Source organism: Ostrea edulis, chromosome 4 (assembly GCF_947568905.1).
Source record: "Ostrea edulis chromosome 4, xbOstEdul1.1, whole genome shotgun sequence".
Lineage (NCBI taxonomy): Eukaryota > Metazoa > Mollusca > Bivalvia > Ostreida > Ostreidae > Ostrea > Ostrea edulis.
The window spans coordinates 74546049-74563616 of NC_079167.1; the positions used below are offsets into that span (position 1 = coordinate 74546049).

The 17568-nt window shown below is 35.6% G+C and overlaps 1 protein-coding gene across 7 annotated transcripts in view; it reads left to right on the forward strand.

The window, feature by feature from the left end:
• The first annotated feature begins 1895 nt into the window (after nucleotides 1-1895).
• Nucleotides 1896-17568, forward strand: part of LOC125668426 (ferric-chelate reductase 1-like) — a 33110-nt gene continuing 17437 nt past the window's right edge. Inside the window, exons 1-9 of one of the 7 annotated variants that reach the window (XM_048902584.2) lie at nucleotides 1903-2023; nucleotides 4107-4198; nucleotides 6271-6398; nucleotides 6558-6648; nucleotides 7386-7574; nucleotides 9067-9153; nucleotides 13192-13330; nucleotides 13490-13597; nucleotides 16168-16283. In XM_048902584.2, coding sequence (XP_048758541.2) covers nucleotides 6577-6648; nucleotides 7386-7574; nucleotides 9067-9153; nucleotides 13192-13330; nucleotides 13490-13597; nucleotides 16168-16283 — 711 coding nt within the window. In that variant the 5' untranslated portion in view covers nucleotides 1903-2023; nucleotides 4107-4198; nucleotides 6271-6398; nucleotides 6558-6576. Of the gene's footprint in view, nucleotides 2024-3796; nucleotides 4199-5116; nucleotides 5478-6270; nucleotides 6399-6557; nucleotides 6649-7385; nucleotides 7575-9066; nucleotides 9154-13191; nucleotides 13331-13489; nucleotides 13598-16167; nucleotides 16284-17568 lie in introns of those variants that run through there. The other 6 variants (XM_048902579.2, XM_048902582.2, XM_048902583.2 and 3 more) reach the window with 6 other exon arrangements.

The following is a 17568-nucleotide window of genomic DNA, read 5'->3' on the forward strand; positions in this document are numbered from 1 at the left end:
CTCTTTACAGGAACATTTTAAAATAATATTACAATATAATAGCATTTTATGAATAACTTCCAGAAACCAAATGAAATAATGAAAGCAAAAATATAAAATCAGAAATATTGTTAGAATAAGATTATTAGAACAAAAATCTGGAATTAAAAATGTAAACAATAAAAACAATAATATGTTAAAATTAAAATATAGAAGGACAATAATAATATTTAAAACATATAAAAACACCTTTGAATAGTTAAAAGAGACCACAATTTAAACCAAGGCCCTGTGTCATAGCAGGTGTGGCACAATAGAGATCCCCTACCCCTACCCCCTGCTCAAAGGCATAGGCCTAAATTTTGCAGCCCTTCACTGGCAAGGGTGATGTCTCCATATGAGTGAAAAATCACCGAGTGGGATGTTAAAACAAAAATATAATATTGGATTAAATACAGAACAAAAATGTTACAATAAGATTGTTGAAACAAAAGTGCTGAGGTATAATTGTGACACTGATCAATATTCCCCCGTACTAAAATGAAATGTGAAAATTTTATACGGAGCGCCAAATCTTCAATTATTTGAACATATCATCAATTCATTTGATGCGCGCAACAATTTAATTAAAGATCTCTTCAAATAATTAAATGATATCTTCAATTCTGAATTAATTGCGCGCATTAATTTAATTGATGATAGCATTAATTCTTCAGCTGAATTGATGCGCGCTTTAATTGAATTAATGATCTCTTTAAATGAATTCATGATATCAACAATTGAATTGATGCACGCTACAATTCAATGAAGAGAGCAATAATTGATATAATGCGCGCATTAAATCAATTGATGAGAGCAATGATTGAATTGATGCGCGCATTAATTCATTAAATGAGAGCAATAATTGATTTAATGCGTGCATTAATTCAATTATTGCTCTCTTCAATTGAATTAATGATACAATGTATCTTTAATTCATTTGAAGAGAGCAATAATTCTTTTAGAGAGAGCAACTGTATAATTAAAGATATCTTCAATTCAACATCTCCACAATTGAATTAATGATCTCTTTAATTGAATTGTTGCTCTCTTTAAAAGAATTGATGCGCGCATTAATTCCTTATACAAAAGCATTGTAAATAATTAAAGATATTATCAAATTATTTATACCGAACTCTAAATTAATTATTGCGAGCAATATTTCTACGAAATTGATGCTATCATCAACTGAATTGAAGAGAACGATAATAGAATTAATGCGCGCATTAAATCAATTATTGCTCTCATTATTAATGCGCGCATTAATTCAATTGATGAGAGCAATAATTGAACTGAAGAGCGCATTAATTCATTTGATGAAAGCAGTGATTGATTTAATGTGCGCATTAATTCAATTAAAGAGAGCAATAATTGAATTGATGATATCTTCAAATAATTGAAGATATCTTCAATTATTTGAGTTGAGTTTATGTTAATTTGGCGCTCCATAATTTTAAGGGGGTGTTGTCCCACCACCCCCCCCCCCCCCCCCCCTTGCGTCCACCTTAAAACTGTCAGTGATAACCTGATAGACCTGAGATTTGAATTTGAAAACTTATGAAAAGCACATACAAAATCTCTAAATGATGATTATTTTTGTGTGTTTAAAAAATACTTTCATTTGCTTTCATTTCAATTTCGAAGCAGCCTCATATAATTTATATCATTTTGATATTTTCTTTCAAATAATGAGTTTATTAAGTTTATTATATGTTTGTAATATTAGAATACATATGTATTTACATGTTTGAATGATATTTCAATTTTGAAAACCCCACCAGTGTTCTTACGTAAATGATAGTATCAATGCGTTTTAAAAGGCGAATGCTTTTGAAATCATTTCTTTATTTGCTTGTTATCAATTCGGATTAACGTTTGTCGACCGTTTTGGTTTTAACGATACACAACAAAAACAAGTTTTGTAATAACTTCAGACAAGCTGGCCAGGCTGCATAGTGACAGTGATAGTCGTTTCGTGGAGGTTTTATCGATTGTGTCAGTAAAAGTAAGAGAATGAAACATTGAAATACAGTAGCCATAGTTCAATCAACGCACGAGCACTTTGCAGACATATTGAGATGTCACATGCATTGAATCTATAGCACTTTTTAACTTTAGTCTAACTTCGCAGCTATTTATAAATAGTAGGTCTAATACATACAGCATGCAATGTGTCACAGCTATGAATCACATTGGCTTAATCAATTTCTAATGCACCTTTATTTAACCTTGGAAGTGATGAGTATTTAAACTCCAATGCATCTTTAGCATAATGTATAGTCCGTGCCTGGCACGGTAAATATCAAAATCATAAAAAAGCCAGGAAAACGTCAGATATTTCGGACTAACTAATGTGCAGTACTAACCTTCTAATGTACAGTACTAACCTACTAATGTACAGTACTAACCTTCTAATGTACAGTACTAACCTACTAATGTACAGTACTAACCTACTAATGTACAGTACTAACCTACTAATGTACAGTACTAATGTTGGTTACAGTGATTTGAACTGAGTGATGAAGGTTATCACTCATCCCACAGGGTTTTGACACAATATGAGCAATAGTATAATACTATTATACTATATATACCAATTTGCTCATATTGTGTCAAAACCCTGAGGCTCATCCAGTACAAGATCGTCCCTTGTTACATTACATAATTTTGGTGTATTTTTATTTACATTACATAGGTTCATAACCATTTTTTTTCATACAGGTCTAGAAATTAATTTTCCTAGATGATGATGCAAATTTCTTGACCTTCGAAGGTTTTGATAATGGCAGTTTTAAGGGGGGGGGGGGGGGGGGGGGGGGTTGTTAGATTGTAAGTTTTGGCCAAATGATAAAAGAAATTGGACTTCATTATCTGGAATCCATTTCCAGCTCTGCAATCCAACATACTGAATATATAAATATTGAAGAAAAAAAATTATGATATATATGAATGTATCTAGTTTTTTTGTGTTGTCTGTGAAAAAAATTTAGTTTTCAGAGAGACAATGCATGCAATTTCATCTGTTGTAGTTTAGAATTAAAATTAAATTAATTTATTTATTATATTAATATAACCAGCATCTCATAGTGATAGTACTCTTAGATTAAATTGCTGAATGTTTAGAACATTTATTTTGTTTTGGCCAATTTCTGTAATTTGTCATTTTGAGGAGACAGAAATCACTACTGGTGGATCAGTGTTGAACTGACTTAAATCATAAGGTGCAGTATTGGAGAGAGTGCTGAATATAGAATCCCTATAAATGAACCATCATGCACAGATAAGATTAATTCCACTAGACTAATGTTTGATGTGTGTTTCTTGCTTATTGAAGGTGAGGAGCTTCATTCTGTCACATTTAGCAGTATGACGGTGTATTTCAACCACAGATGAGTGGGGCGTGGCTCCAAAGTATTATTCACATTATGAATTTATTTTGTAAATGATCATGCAGTTTTATTTGGTAATTAAATGTGATGGAGATGAGCAAATTTAGGAATTAAATTGAAATTACGGTATCTGTTATCTTTATGGAATTAAATCAATATTTTTATTTTTCTTATGTACTGTACATCTGAATTATTGCATACTAGTTCTGCTAAAATCTATGTGAAAAATTATTACAGAATTTAGGATTAGTGAGTCTAAAATGTAGAGGACAGAAGGAATGCATTATAAAAATTATTACATGGAAAGAACAACGTGACATCAAATTTATTTCTCATCTATTAGAAACACATGAACTGTTCCAAATTTCAATTGTATGATCTCAAAATATTAATACAGCAATGAGCTATTTATAGTGTTTGAAATTCGTCACTGGGTGTGATGGATCTTTCACAGATATAGGACTCCACTTTCCACTTGTAATACTAGGTTCATAATTTAGAACATCGTGATATTTTGAATGTAATTCATGTTTGACTGACTTCACTGAATCACGGATATTTAAACTAGATATCCAGCCCTTTTTGTGTGTGTGGTTTCTCTGTAGCCCAGAGTCGTATGCCATTACCTGGTGACAGTGATGAAGAAGCTTTGCTAAAGATGACCAAAGGTCAATAATTAATGAACTTGTCCTTTTTTAGGTGAATCACGGTGATTGATTGATTGCCCAGTCACCTAAGTGCAATTGCACTGGTCGTTTTTGAACAAGTAGGAGTGCTGAAGACCGTTATTGGTAAGTTTTTAATTATGTAATCTAGTGAAAACAAATTTGCTACAAAACTAAGATTATATTTTAGGAAGAAAAGTGCTGTGTATTAAAAATTGGAAAATAGTTAAGTTTTAGCTTAGTAAATGTGCATAATAATTGAAAAGTTTAATTTTCAGTGTGCTTTAAATCTCTAAGTTTGTTTACATAATTTAAATGGGCCAAGCTAGGTGAAATTAGTTAAACCGGTTCTCTGCATGCAAAAAAATTAACTATTGGTAAGAAATGAATTGTCCATTTTAGAAAGAGGAGGGGGCTGGAGATGAGATCTAAATAGATTTTTATTGGCCGGGTTGCACGAAGTGCAAATCCGGTCTATAGTATGGTGAAGTGCGGGCGGGCGGTTGGGGAAATTTTTTTGAAATCAACTCCTCTTACAGTTTTTTATGTACAACCTTGAAACTTTGCAGAAAGTAAGTATATATATTGAAGTTATGCACTAGGTTTTTTGAAGTCTGACCTTTGTCGAATATGGGCTCTACAGCAAAAAGTTGTTACTAAAAATAGAGTTCAACTTGAAAAAGGTAAATGAGATTATCTTATGTGGTTAAATTTAGTTGCACTACCTCTGAGGAAAAATTCAATTATATATGAATGTCAAATTTTCTGGGCATGAGTTGTAAATTTGCAATATAAATAGAGAAATTCTGTTTCTTTATCATATAATCATATACAATTCAAGCACCTGAAGTTATTGTTCAATTTAGTTATTATTACTTAATATTACATATATCAGCAGTGCTCCAAGTTGCGAGTAAAACGGTCGACCAGAAAATCAATTTTGCGACTAGAGATTATAATTAAGTCGCATTTTCGCAAGTGAAGAAAATTTGGGCGACCAGTAAAATTTTAGAATCGGGATCGGAAGTCTGAATAAATATTTTTAGTCTCGGTCAAAACAATCAAGATGGCGGGAAAACGAGGTTTAGAGCACTTTGGATTTATAAATAAAAAACAGAAACAGAAGCCTCAGCCTTGTACATGTAACAAAGAAATTCAAGAATCACACGGGGAAAGTTATGCATCCTACATCAAAAGATGGCGTAGCAATGTCTAAAGAGAAATGCAAAAGTAAAGGAAGAACCCCAGTCCTGAAATGGCGGAGGAAATTTTCGTGATGGCAAAATGTTTTGCAGAATTTGTGAGGCCAATAAGCCAGCAACGTCCACAATTTTTAGACATCCATTGTCCTATTTCACCACGACCGAGTGTACATCTTTCAAACGTGGAAATGTGACTATTCACGGTAACAGTAAGAAACATGTCGTTGTCCGTGACTGCATTATTAGCAGTAAGTCGAGCGGGGCAACAGATAACTACCACCAAATAAATCCCTACCCAAATTATTTACTCTAAATATTGCAACCCGGCCAATTGAGTCTTTGACCCATTTTTAACTCACTTGATTATGTCTTAGACTTGAAATTTATGTAAAAGAAGGGTATGTGTAAGTGGATCTGAAAAAGATGAACAGCTTTGATTTGTGTGCATATATAGTTTAGAACAGGTGTGGATCCAGGATTTTTATAGGTCACCTGATTCATTCCGGTGGGCTTTTGCTATTGGTCTGCATCTATTGTTATCTATTGTGCATTAACAATTGAACAATTTTAATTTCTTGATAACTACCCTTCCAATTCTTTTCAAATTTGGTATGAAGCATCTTTGGGACAAAAGGGACATAAGTTGTAAATTTCAGGACTCCTGCACCCACCAGGCCTAAGGGATGGGTAAAAAAAACTGTCAAAAATTTACCAACTTTTAAAAAATCTTCTCCACAACTTAACATATCTGTAAGAAAAACAAAATGCATAGTCATTTAGCAAGAAGGCTTTTACCAAATCGTAAATTTTATTGATCCCTGGAGTAGAGATCCTGACTTGAGGGCAGGGCAAAACTAAGTGGCATATTGTGATTATATGTAAAACGTACATTTAAATAGGATTTTTACACCAGAGAAATTTGATATGGGTGAAAAGTGGAGGATATGTGTACAACAATATTTTGAAATTGAAAACTTTCACATTTACTTTATTTAGTCAATGAAATGCAATTTGATAGAAAGCAATCTGTAAAAACTTTAAAACCCCAGCTGGACTTGAACCCATGATCTACAGTTCAGCAGTCAATGTGCTAACCTACTGTCAAGCTACTCAGCTACATGTAGGTAATGATATTTGAACTGAGTAGACAAATATTGCTGTCAGTATTTATATTTTCATTCATGTTTTAAAAGGAAGTCAGCCATTATGACAATGTAGAGTACCTCCTTAAATAACATCAGTTTTGTTTGATGAGTTGACTTGCATTTACTCACTGGTTTCAGTGTGCTTAGAAGAACTGGAATGATGAGGACAAATGTGACCTTCACCTCTGTCTGTCTCCTGTTTATGGGTCATGTTGTCCACTCACATGCAGTAAGTATATGGGGGGGAGGGGGAGGGGGGGGGGTTACCACAAGTTCTTCTGTATGACAATGCATAAGACCTTCATGTAAAATAACTATAATGTCTCCAGATATAAGTCATATATGAATAGGGGTTAGAAAATGAGATTGAGAACAAGGCTTGCAATTAAGTCCTCTTCATGTTTTAGACCAGAGCCCAAACAGCAATTCTATTTCAAGACAGAATGTATTATGTTTATCCTGCAAAAGAATACCTACTCGGATTAGATTTAATTTATCCAAAATTGATCATTTGATGTTAGAAAAACTTAGTAGAAAAGTGTCACCTTGACAGTGGCATAACTGACTTCTTGATGTACGCTATGAAAAAAAAGCCTGTCACATCTAAAAGAATGTACGAGGCTATTTTGGCATCAACCAAATACAGTAAACCAACTTTTATTCGCGGCTACTTTATTTCGCAATTCACTTGTGGCAAACTGGTTTGTGGCGAGTTATTTTCACGACCAAGCCTTTTTCGAGCCTATGACAGGCATTCAAAGACTTGTTTGCGACAAGAAATATTCTCTACGGTGAGGTTCTTGCGACTCTCACAACATTTTTTTCGCACACGAATAAAAGTTGGTTTATAGTATAGCATTGTTTTATTTGGTTACTTTTATTGGGTAAGTAATAAGGGTAGCTGCAAGATAAAATACTTTTATGAAGATTGTGTGTCAATAATACATGTTCTAATTTTATTTTCAGAATGGCAAATTTTCGCAGGATTCAGACTGTGGCAAGACCAAAGGTTGCTATAGTGACTGTGCGGAGGGCTGTACCTATGAGGTGGCATGGCAAGACATGGGGACCTCAGTGACCTTCACCATCACGTTCGACTTGGGGACCAATACAGCATGGTGGGCTGCTATTGGACTGTCTCAGGATACAAAGATGGTAGGTGTGTCTTCTGTTCAAAGAGTGGACACAGGAGTAGGCTGATGATACTAGTGTCCCTATCAGGGAGCGGACACAGGAGTAGGCTGATGATGTCCCTATCAGAGAGTGGACACAGGAGTAGGCTGATGATGTTCCTATCAGAGAGTGGACACAGGAGTAGTCTGATGATACTAGTGTCCCTATCAGAGAGTAGACACAGGAGTAGGCTGATGATACTAGTGTCCCTATCAGAGAGTGGACACAGGAGTAGTCTGATGATACTAGTGTCCCTATCAGAGAGTGGACACATGAATAGGCTGATGATACTAGTGTCCCTATCAGAGAGTGGACACAGGAGTAGGCTGATGATGTCCCTATCAGAGAGTGGACACAGGAGTAGTCTGATGATACTAGTGTCTCTATCAGAGAGTGGACACAGGAGTAGGCTAATGATGTCCCTATCAGGGAGTGGACACTGGAGTAGGCTGATGATGTTCCTATCAGAGAGTGGACACAGGAGTAGTCTGATGATACTAGTGTCCCTATCAGAGAGTGGACACAGGAGTAGGCTGATGATACTAGTGTCTCTATCAGAGAGTAGACACAGGAGTAGGCTGATGATACTAGTGTCCCTATCAGAGAGTGGACACAGGAATAGACTGATGATACTAGTGTCTCTATCAGAGAGTGGACACAGGAGTAGGCTGATGATGTCCCTATCAGAGAGTGGACACAGGAGTAGGCTAATGATGTCCCTATCAGAGAGTGGACACAGGAGTAGGCTGATGATGTTCATATCAGAGAGTGGACACAGGAGTAGTCTGATGATACTAGTGTCCCTATCAGAGAGTGGACACAGGAGTAGGCTGATGATGTCCCTATCAGAGAGCTGACACAGGAGTAGGCTGATGATACTAGTGTCCCTATCAGAGAGTGGACACATGAATAGGCTGATGATACTAGTGTCTCTATCAGAGAGTGGACACAGGAGTAGGCTGATGATGTCCCTATCAGAGAGTGGACACAGGAGTAGTCTGATGATACTAGTGTCCCTATCAGAGAGTGGACACAGGAGTAGGCTGATGATACTAGTGTCCCTATCAGGGAGTGGACACAGGAGTAGTCTATACTAGTGTTCCTATCAGAGAGTGGACACAGGACTAGACTATACTAGTGTTCCTATCAGAGAGTGGACAATTAATCCAGGTCACAGGCTTTCTAGCCTGTTTATAGCAATTTCTAGCCTGTTTATAGCAATTATTGTTTCAAGAAATAGCAAGAATGGGTCATCAAACTTCACAGTCAGATTTGTTTTGCATAGTACATGTAATGACCTCAATTCTGTTTTCAGGTCAATAAGTCACTGTTTTCTGAACAGGTATTTCAATGTGGGGAAGGGGATATATATTTTACAAGCATGTTTTGTTTTACATATTCTTTGAGCATATACAACATGTACATGAACTGAACAGGTTTATTTTCAAATCTGTGATGGTTATTTGGTTTTTAGGGCGGTGATGAAGTTGTGGCATGTCATAATGAAAATGGCGTAAGAGCCTACAGATCAGAAAACATCGGAAGAAGCAACTCACCAAGTGTAAGTAATGCATGTATAACACCACTTACAGATCACTTACAATGGAAGACACAACTCACATAGTGTAAGTAATACATGTACAACACCACTTACAGATCACTTACAACACAACTCACCTAGTGTAAGTAATACATGTACAACACCACTTACAGATCACTAACAACACAACTCACCTAGTGTAAGTAATACATGTACAACACCACTTACAGATCACTTACAATGGAAGACACAACTCACCTAGTGTAAGTAATACATGTACAACACCACTTAAGATCACTTACAACACAACTCACCTAGTGTAAGTAATACATGTACAACACAACTCACCTAGTGTAAGTAATACATGTACAACACCACTTACAGATCACTTACAATGGAAGACACAACTCACCTAGTGTAAGTAATACATGTACAACACCACTTACAGATCACTTACAATGGAAGACACAACTCACCTAGTGTAAGTAATACATGTATAACACCACTTACAGATCACTTACAATGGAAGACACAACTCACCTAGTGTAAGTAATACATGTACAACACCACTTACAGATCACTTACAATGGAAGACACAACTCACTCAGTGTAAGTAATACATGTACAACACCACTTACAGATCACTAACAACACAACTCACCTAGTGTAAGTAATGCATGTATAACGGAAGACACAAGTCACCCAGTGTAAGTAATACATGTACAACACCACTTACAGATCACTAACAATGGAAGACACAACTCACCCAGTGTAAGTAATGCATTTACAACACCACTTACAGATCACTAACAACACAACTCACCCAGTGTAAGTAATACATGTACAACACCACTTACAGATCACTTACAATGGAAAACACAACTCACTCAGTGTAAGTAATACATGTACAACACCACTTACAGATCACTAACAACACAACTCACCTAGTGTAAGTAATACATGTACAACACCACTTACAGATCACTTACAATGGAAGACACAACTCACCTAGTGTAAGTAATACATGTACAACACCACTTACAGATCACTTACAATGGAAGACACAACTCACCTAGTGTAAGTAATACATGTACAACACCACTTACAGATCACTAACAACACAACTCACCTAGTGTAAGTAATACATGTACAACACCACTTACAGATCACTTACAATGGAAGACACAACTCACCTAGTGTAAGTAATACATGTATAACACCACTTACAGATCACTTACAATGGAAGACACAACTCACCTAGTGTAAGTAATACATGTACAACACCACTTACAGATCACTAACAACACAACTCACCTAGTGTAAGTAATACATGTATAACACCACTTACAGATCACTTACAATGGAAGACACAACTCACCTAGTGTAAGTAATACATGTACAACACCACTTACAAATCACTTACAACACAACTCACCTAGTGTAAGTAATACATGTACAACACCACTTACAGATCACTTACAATGGAAGACACAACTCACCTAGTGTAAGTAATACATGTACAACACCACTTACAGATCACTTACAATGGAAGACACAACTCACTCAGTGTAAGTAATACATGTACAACACCACTTACAGATCACTTACAATGGAAGACACAACTCACCTAGTGTAAGTAATACATGTACAACACCACTTACAGATCACTTACAATGGAAGACACAACTCACCTAGTGTAAGTAATACATGTACAACACCACTTACAGATCACTAACAATGGAAGACACAACTCACCCAGTGTAAGTAATACATGTACAACACCACTTACAGATCACTAACAACACAACTCACCCAGTGTAAGTAATACATGTACAACACCACTTACAGATCACTAACAACACAACTCACCTAGTGTAAATAATACATGTACAACACCACTTACAGATCACTTACAATGGAAGACACAACTCACCTAGTGTAAGTAATACATGTACAACACCACTTACAGATCACTTACAATACAACTCACCTAGTGTAAGTAATACATGTACAACACCACTTACAGATCACTTACAATGGAAGACACAACTCACCTAGTGTAAGTAATGCATGTACAACACCACTTACAGATCACTAACAACACAACTCACCTAGTGTAAGTAATACATGTACAACACCACTTACAGATCACTTACAATGGAAGACACAACTCACCCAGTGTAAGTAATACATATACAACACCACTTACAGATCACTTACAATGGAAAACACAACTCACCCAGTACAAGTAATACAAAACCATATACAGATCAGCAAACACTAAAAGTTACAACTCGCTCAATGTTTGTAATATGACATAACTTCCTTTGTCTGTGATTCTTGCCACATCTAGGATAAGTTATTATAACACCCACTGTTTTTCAGTATGAAAATTGTGATATAGAAATATAATTTTTCTTGCTTTTGGTATACAAAATTTCTGATAAATTTAAATCCTGCATGACCAAGAGAATATGAACAAGGATAAAGAAAGACAACTCTTCCATCAACAATTATACAATTCTCCACAAATATACCACCCATACAAGTCTCCACAAATATACCACCCATACAAGTCTCCACAAATATACCACCCATACACGTATCCACAAATATACCACCCATACAAGTCTCCACAAATATACCACCCATACAAGTCTCCACAAATATACCACCCATACAAGTCTCCACAAATATACAACGAATATAAGTCTCCACAAATATACCACCCATACAAGACTCCATAAATATACCACCCATACAAGTCTCCACAAATATACCACGAATATAAGTCTCCACAAATATACCACCCATACAGGTCTCCACAAATATACCACCCATACAAGTCTCCACAAATATACCATGAATATAAGTCTCCACAAATATACCACCCATACAGGTCTCCACAAATATACCACCCATACACGTCTCCACAAATATACCACCTATTCAAGTCTCCACAAATATACCACCCATACAAGTCTCCACAAACACACCACCCATACAAGTCTCCACAAATATACCACCCATACAATTCTCCACAAATATACCACCCATACAAGTCTCCACAAATATACCACAAACACAAGTCTCCACAAATATACCACCCATACAAGTCTCCACAAACATACCACCCATACAAGTCTCCACAAATATACCACCCATACAAGACTCCACAAATATACCACCCATACAAGTCTCCACAAATATACCACCCATACAAGTCTCCACAAATATACCACAAATGCAAGACTCCACAAATATACCACCCATACAAGTCTCCACAAATATACCACCCATACAAGTCTCCACAAATATACCACAAACACAAGTCTCCACAAACATACCACCCATACAAGTCTCCACAAATATACCACAAATGCAAGACTCCACAAATATACCACCTATTCAAGTCTCCACAAATATACCACCCATACAAGTCTCCACAAACATACCACCCATACAAGTCTCCACAAATATACCACAAATGCAAGACTCCACAAATATACCACCCATACAAGTCTCCACAAATATACCACCCATACAAGTCTCCACAAATATACCACCGATACAGGTCTCCACAAATATACCACCCATACAAGTCTCCACAAATATACCACCCATACAAGTCTCCACAAACATACCACCCATACAAGTCTCCACAAATATACCACCCATACAAGACTTCACAAATATACCACCCATACAATTCTCCACAAATATACCACCCATACAAGTCTCCACAAATATACCACAAACACAAGTCTCCACAAATATACCACCCATACAAGTCTCCACAAATATACCACCCATACAAGTCTCCACAAATATACCACAAATGCAAGACTCCACAAATATACCACCCATACAAATCTCCATAAATATACCACCCATACAAATCTCCATAAATATACCACCCATACAAATCTCCACAAATATACCGACAAATTAAATGACTCTGGAATTATGCTATAGTTTCTAAAACTATATAATTTGATTCCCACCACAATGAAAATGACAGTATTGCATCCCTTATGTTTGTGCTTTGTTGATCTACAGGCACTGCCAGGTCTGCAGCAGACCCAGGGCTCAGTCACAGGCAGCATCCTGACTTGCTCTTTTGTTCTGCAGAAAGCAGATTTCACTCTCGAGGCAGATTCCTATCTTTTCTTTGCCAATGGAGCTCTCAATGGCAATGGTAATAAACTATAATTTTCACTATTGAATATTGCATGGAAGCAGGCTCCTAGGGCATCCGCACTGATGTATCAATGATAATTTTTTTTTATTTTCTGGAGATTGTTTATAACCAGTGGTTTTGAATTTTTCAGAAGGGATTGTTATATTTCAATTTCAGATAAGCGCATGCACTCCAAAATTCCGCAGATTTCCCCAAGTGTTGTGGACTTTCAGTCTGTGCAGATCATTGGAGGGACAGCTATAGAAGTTATGATTAAGGTTCATGGTAAGTACTGATACTGTGATGAGAGTGGAAAGGTAAAGAGAAATTTGACTACAGGATTTTTTATGAAGCCACCGGAATTGATTTGTGGTATGCACATGTTGAAAATAAAAGATTCTTCTATACTCCTCATGATCTGCTGTTACGTGTATAGTTTCAGAAAGTATAGCTAGCAATCTTAGAACATTATCAAATTGAGACACACCAATTGTTAATATCTCATATGATAAGTGAAAACAGTTTAATTTTAACTCACATAGTGCCCTTGATTTCTGAGTACAAACTGCTTTTTGTGTTAAAAAAAAAAAAAAACACACCAAAAAAAACTTCCCATCTTTTTGATGTCATAGTTCATTTGGAGATGAGGAAGAATGTTCTCTTTTATTGACTGAATCTCACAGAAAATGTCCACATCTAATGGCCAGAAATATCTGTTATTGTATCTAGTCTCTTGTATATTAACAATGATTAATTTGAACATGTGCATATTGCATTTTTTTTTTAGTTTATTTATTTAGGAAAAGCACATATACATTATAAATACAAAACAATATCACAGAGGAACACATAGTTAAAACAAAAGTTGATGTTAAATACATAAGATAAAAGGGTATAAACTTTAACAGCTATTTGACTTTAAGAGCACAGTGAATAAATTAATGTATATGCCTATGCCAAGGATAACCCATGAATTTCAAAGTCATATGGCTTATTTCCAATGGGGACCTTTGTAGGAAGCATTGTTTTGTAAAGATTCATGAAATGATGAGGATAAAAAGTTTTGAACATTTTTATTTTTATTTCAAGCACAACAAAGCTTCAGTGTAACATAAGTAAGGCAATTAATATATGTTTGGTCCAACCAACGTTCTTAAAGGGGTGGGGGGGGGGGGGGGTTGTTACAACAGAGGTACACAATATTATGATATCATAATCATACAGGAAAGGTTTTGTATATATAGTGTTGATTGAAGTGCAAAAGTGGGCTACAATAAAGACCCCAAGTTGTATCTACTGAGGAATCTTATTTCATCTAATTTTCAGAAACAATTTACTAGGTTATGTTTATAAGAGCTAATATGCAAGGGCCTTTATGAAGCATAAATAAGATCTGGGGTCTGAATTTGTTCAAATCCTAGGCATTGGTTTAGTTATGGACCACAATAAGGAATATGTGTAAGAACAAAGAGATTCAATGAACTTGTTTTTCTGTGAAATATTGACCCCCGAAGGCTTCTTGACTCAGAGGGATATTCTTCGAAAATAAAATTAAGAACAGATGTACAAAATAAGAATGTTAATTTATTGATTGAATTCTCTCTCTTTCCTGATTGGCTAAAGCTGTTTATGTTACTTATATGGTTGTAGTAAAATAAGAAAATATCTACTCATTAAACACTGAACAGAACAAGTGCTAAATCATGATTACACCAAATAGTGTATTGGCTCTGATTGGGACAACGCAACTATGTTAATTAAGGCTTCCCGGAGTTTAAAATGTATTGCGAGGTCAATTTTGGTTTTAACTTGTAATTTATATACTTAAGTACAGACAATTTATATAGAAGGTTCTCTCGGCTATATATTAGCATATTTGTTATGATATCACATGACTTTGTTCATCACATGACGGTCATTTATAATTGTTTGAAGTGTTTTACATAGCGCAGCTGATTAAACAATCATTTTTAACTTTTTGTTTTATAAATAAACTCACCATATCCTTGTGTACCCGAAATGTGCTCGGGAAAAGTGGTAGTATTACTTGTGTACAAAATACACGTATTTCATGAAGAGTTCAACTTGCTGACACACTTACCGACACATTTGAGGGTAATCTGTATTGAAACAAAGCCATCACACATTTTTCCCAAGCAAGATTCAGGTAGAGAACAAACTCCTCTTACAATTTCCGTAAAAGATCTCAAATGAATCCTCATAAATTGCCTGCGCTAGACTCTTTTATAAACACATCATAAATTCTACCTCTAACAACTGGTATAAAACAGAGTACATTTCAAAAGTATATTTTTCAAAAGCAGTTTGAACACGCTGAATTTCAATCAAGGGTAATTAAACAAACTATTTTAAAATATTTGGACATTCAAGATTTTAAAATACAATTCAGACTTGTGAATTTTGCAATAGCGTTTTGACATCTTACAGGCAGTTAGAAATGAGGTCTAAAGTTTATGACACTCTTCCCGTCATAACAGCTCAAGTTTGCAGTGACTTGACATCATTTTCTATTATGTATTGTTAGTTCGGAGAAGTAAAGGCACAAAGTGCATTGTGATATTCTATGGGAAGCCTAAGCCAACGGGTGAAAGTTTAGACATGCTATTAAGAATAACAACACATATAGTAATCACATGCTTTTGGAGGAAAATTTGAAATATGAAAGACAAACTGATAGACATTAGGACAAACAGATAAATTTGATTGGAAAACTGTTGGAGAAGGCATAGTATCTATGGGATTTTTTACTTGGTGACGCTGCACATGAAATATCAAAACTGTTGTAAAAGTTGCATAATGAGAGTCTTCTATGTGAGTCTTCTATCAATCTGTAGGTCTGTTGATGATAGCTGCTTGGATTATGTGCGCCAGCATTGGGGTGGTAATGGCCAGATATTATAAACCTATGTGGGCAGACAGAAAGCTTCTGGGTGAGAAGGTGTGGTTTCAGGTGAGTACTCCAAACTTTATGTTAGGTGGAACAGATCAATGTCTGCTGGATCTACAGAGATCTGTAGAATTCAGTTTAACTTCAGTCTTTGATCCACTCTTTTATCTCTCTACACAGAATTCACAAACTGAGGGAGTCATTCACAGGATTTAGTCTGACTGAGTAGAATTCAGTTTTTTTGAATATACAGTAAATCAATGTTATAGTGGACCTCCAGTGACAGTGAAAAACTGTTTAATATATTAATAACCAAACTTCATTATATCCAATACAATTTTCATTTCATGGGGGATTAAATATCATTTTGATGTAAGCATGAATTCTTTATAAATGTATTTGTTATAAGCATGTTGTACTGTAGTGAATTAATATGAAGATTTATACAAATGTTTCTAAGTTTTGAGATGAGTTTGAACAATTAAGAATGTTTTGTGAAATTAAATAATTGTTAGGAGTTAAGTAAGTAGTAAGTAGCTTTTTAATTCATATCACTTTATTATACACCCCCTCCCCCCCCCCACACACACACCCACACACACAAATTAATGTAATTTGGTGGGTATACTGGGACCACCTAGTCCATTTGTTCCTCCATTCATCCACAGACATAATTTGTGTAGAATAATTATCTTTAACATCGATGAACAGACATAATTTGTCTAGAGTATATCTTTAACATTGATGAACAGATTTGATTAAAACTTTGTGTACATCTTATATTATTATGAATAATGAAGTTGTGAACCTTTTATTTCAATTGGAGATGTTTTAATATTTAAGGAAGTTATGGATTTTTTTCCATTTTAAGAGGATGTGTGTGTTGATGTTATGTTGTCATTATCCAGATCTTTTAAAACCATCTCATCAATGAGCACAACTTCATTATTTCCCACCACCTATATGTGCCCTGCTGGGGGTATTGGTTCTGTTCCCCAAGGGGTGTTGGTTCCGTTCTGCAGGGAGTGTTGGTTCCATTCCGTAGGGGGTGTTGGTTCCGTTCCACAGGGGGTATTGGTTCCGTTCCGCAGGGGTGTTGGTTCCATTCCGCGGGGGTATTAGTTCCGTTCCGTGGGTATTAGTTCCGTTCAGATAGTTCTAGTTTCTTCTGTTTTAATGGATGAGAAATGTCACAAAATCCACACGATAGGGAAAATAACTTGCTTTTGACAATGGCAGTACTGTGATGTCTTACGATTAGAGTCAAGACTTGTGATTTTATTTTTAATTTCATTGAATAATTGATGTACAGTGAAAATAATAACAATATATGCTCAATTCTAGAATA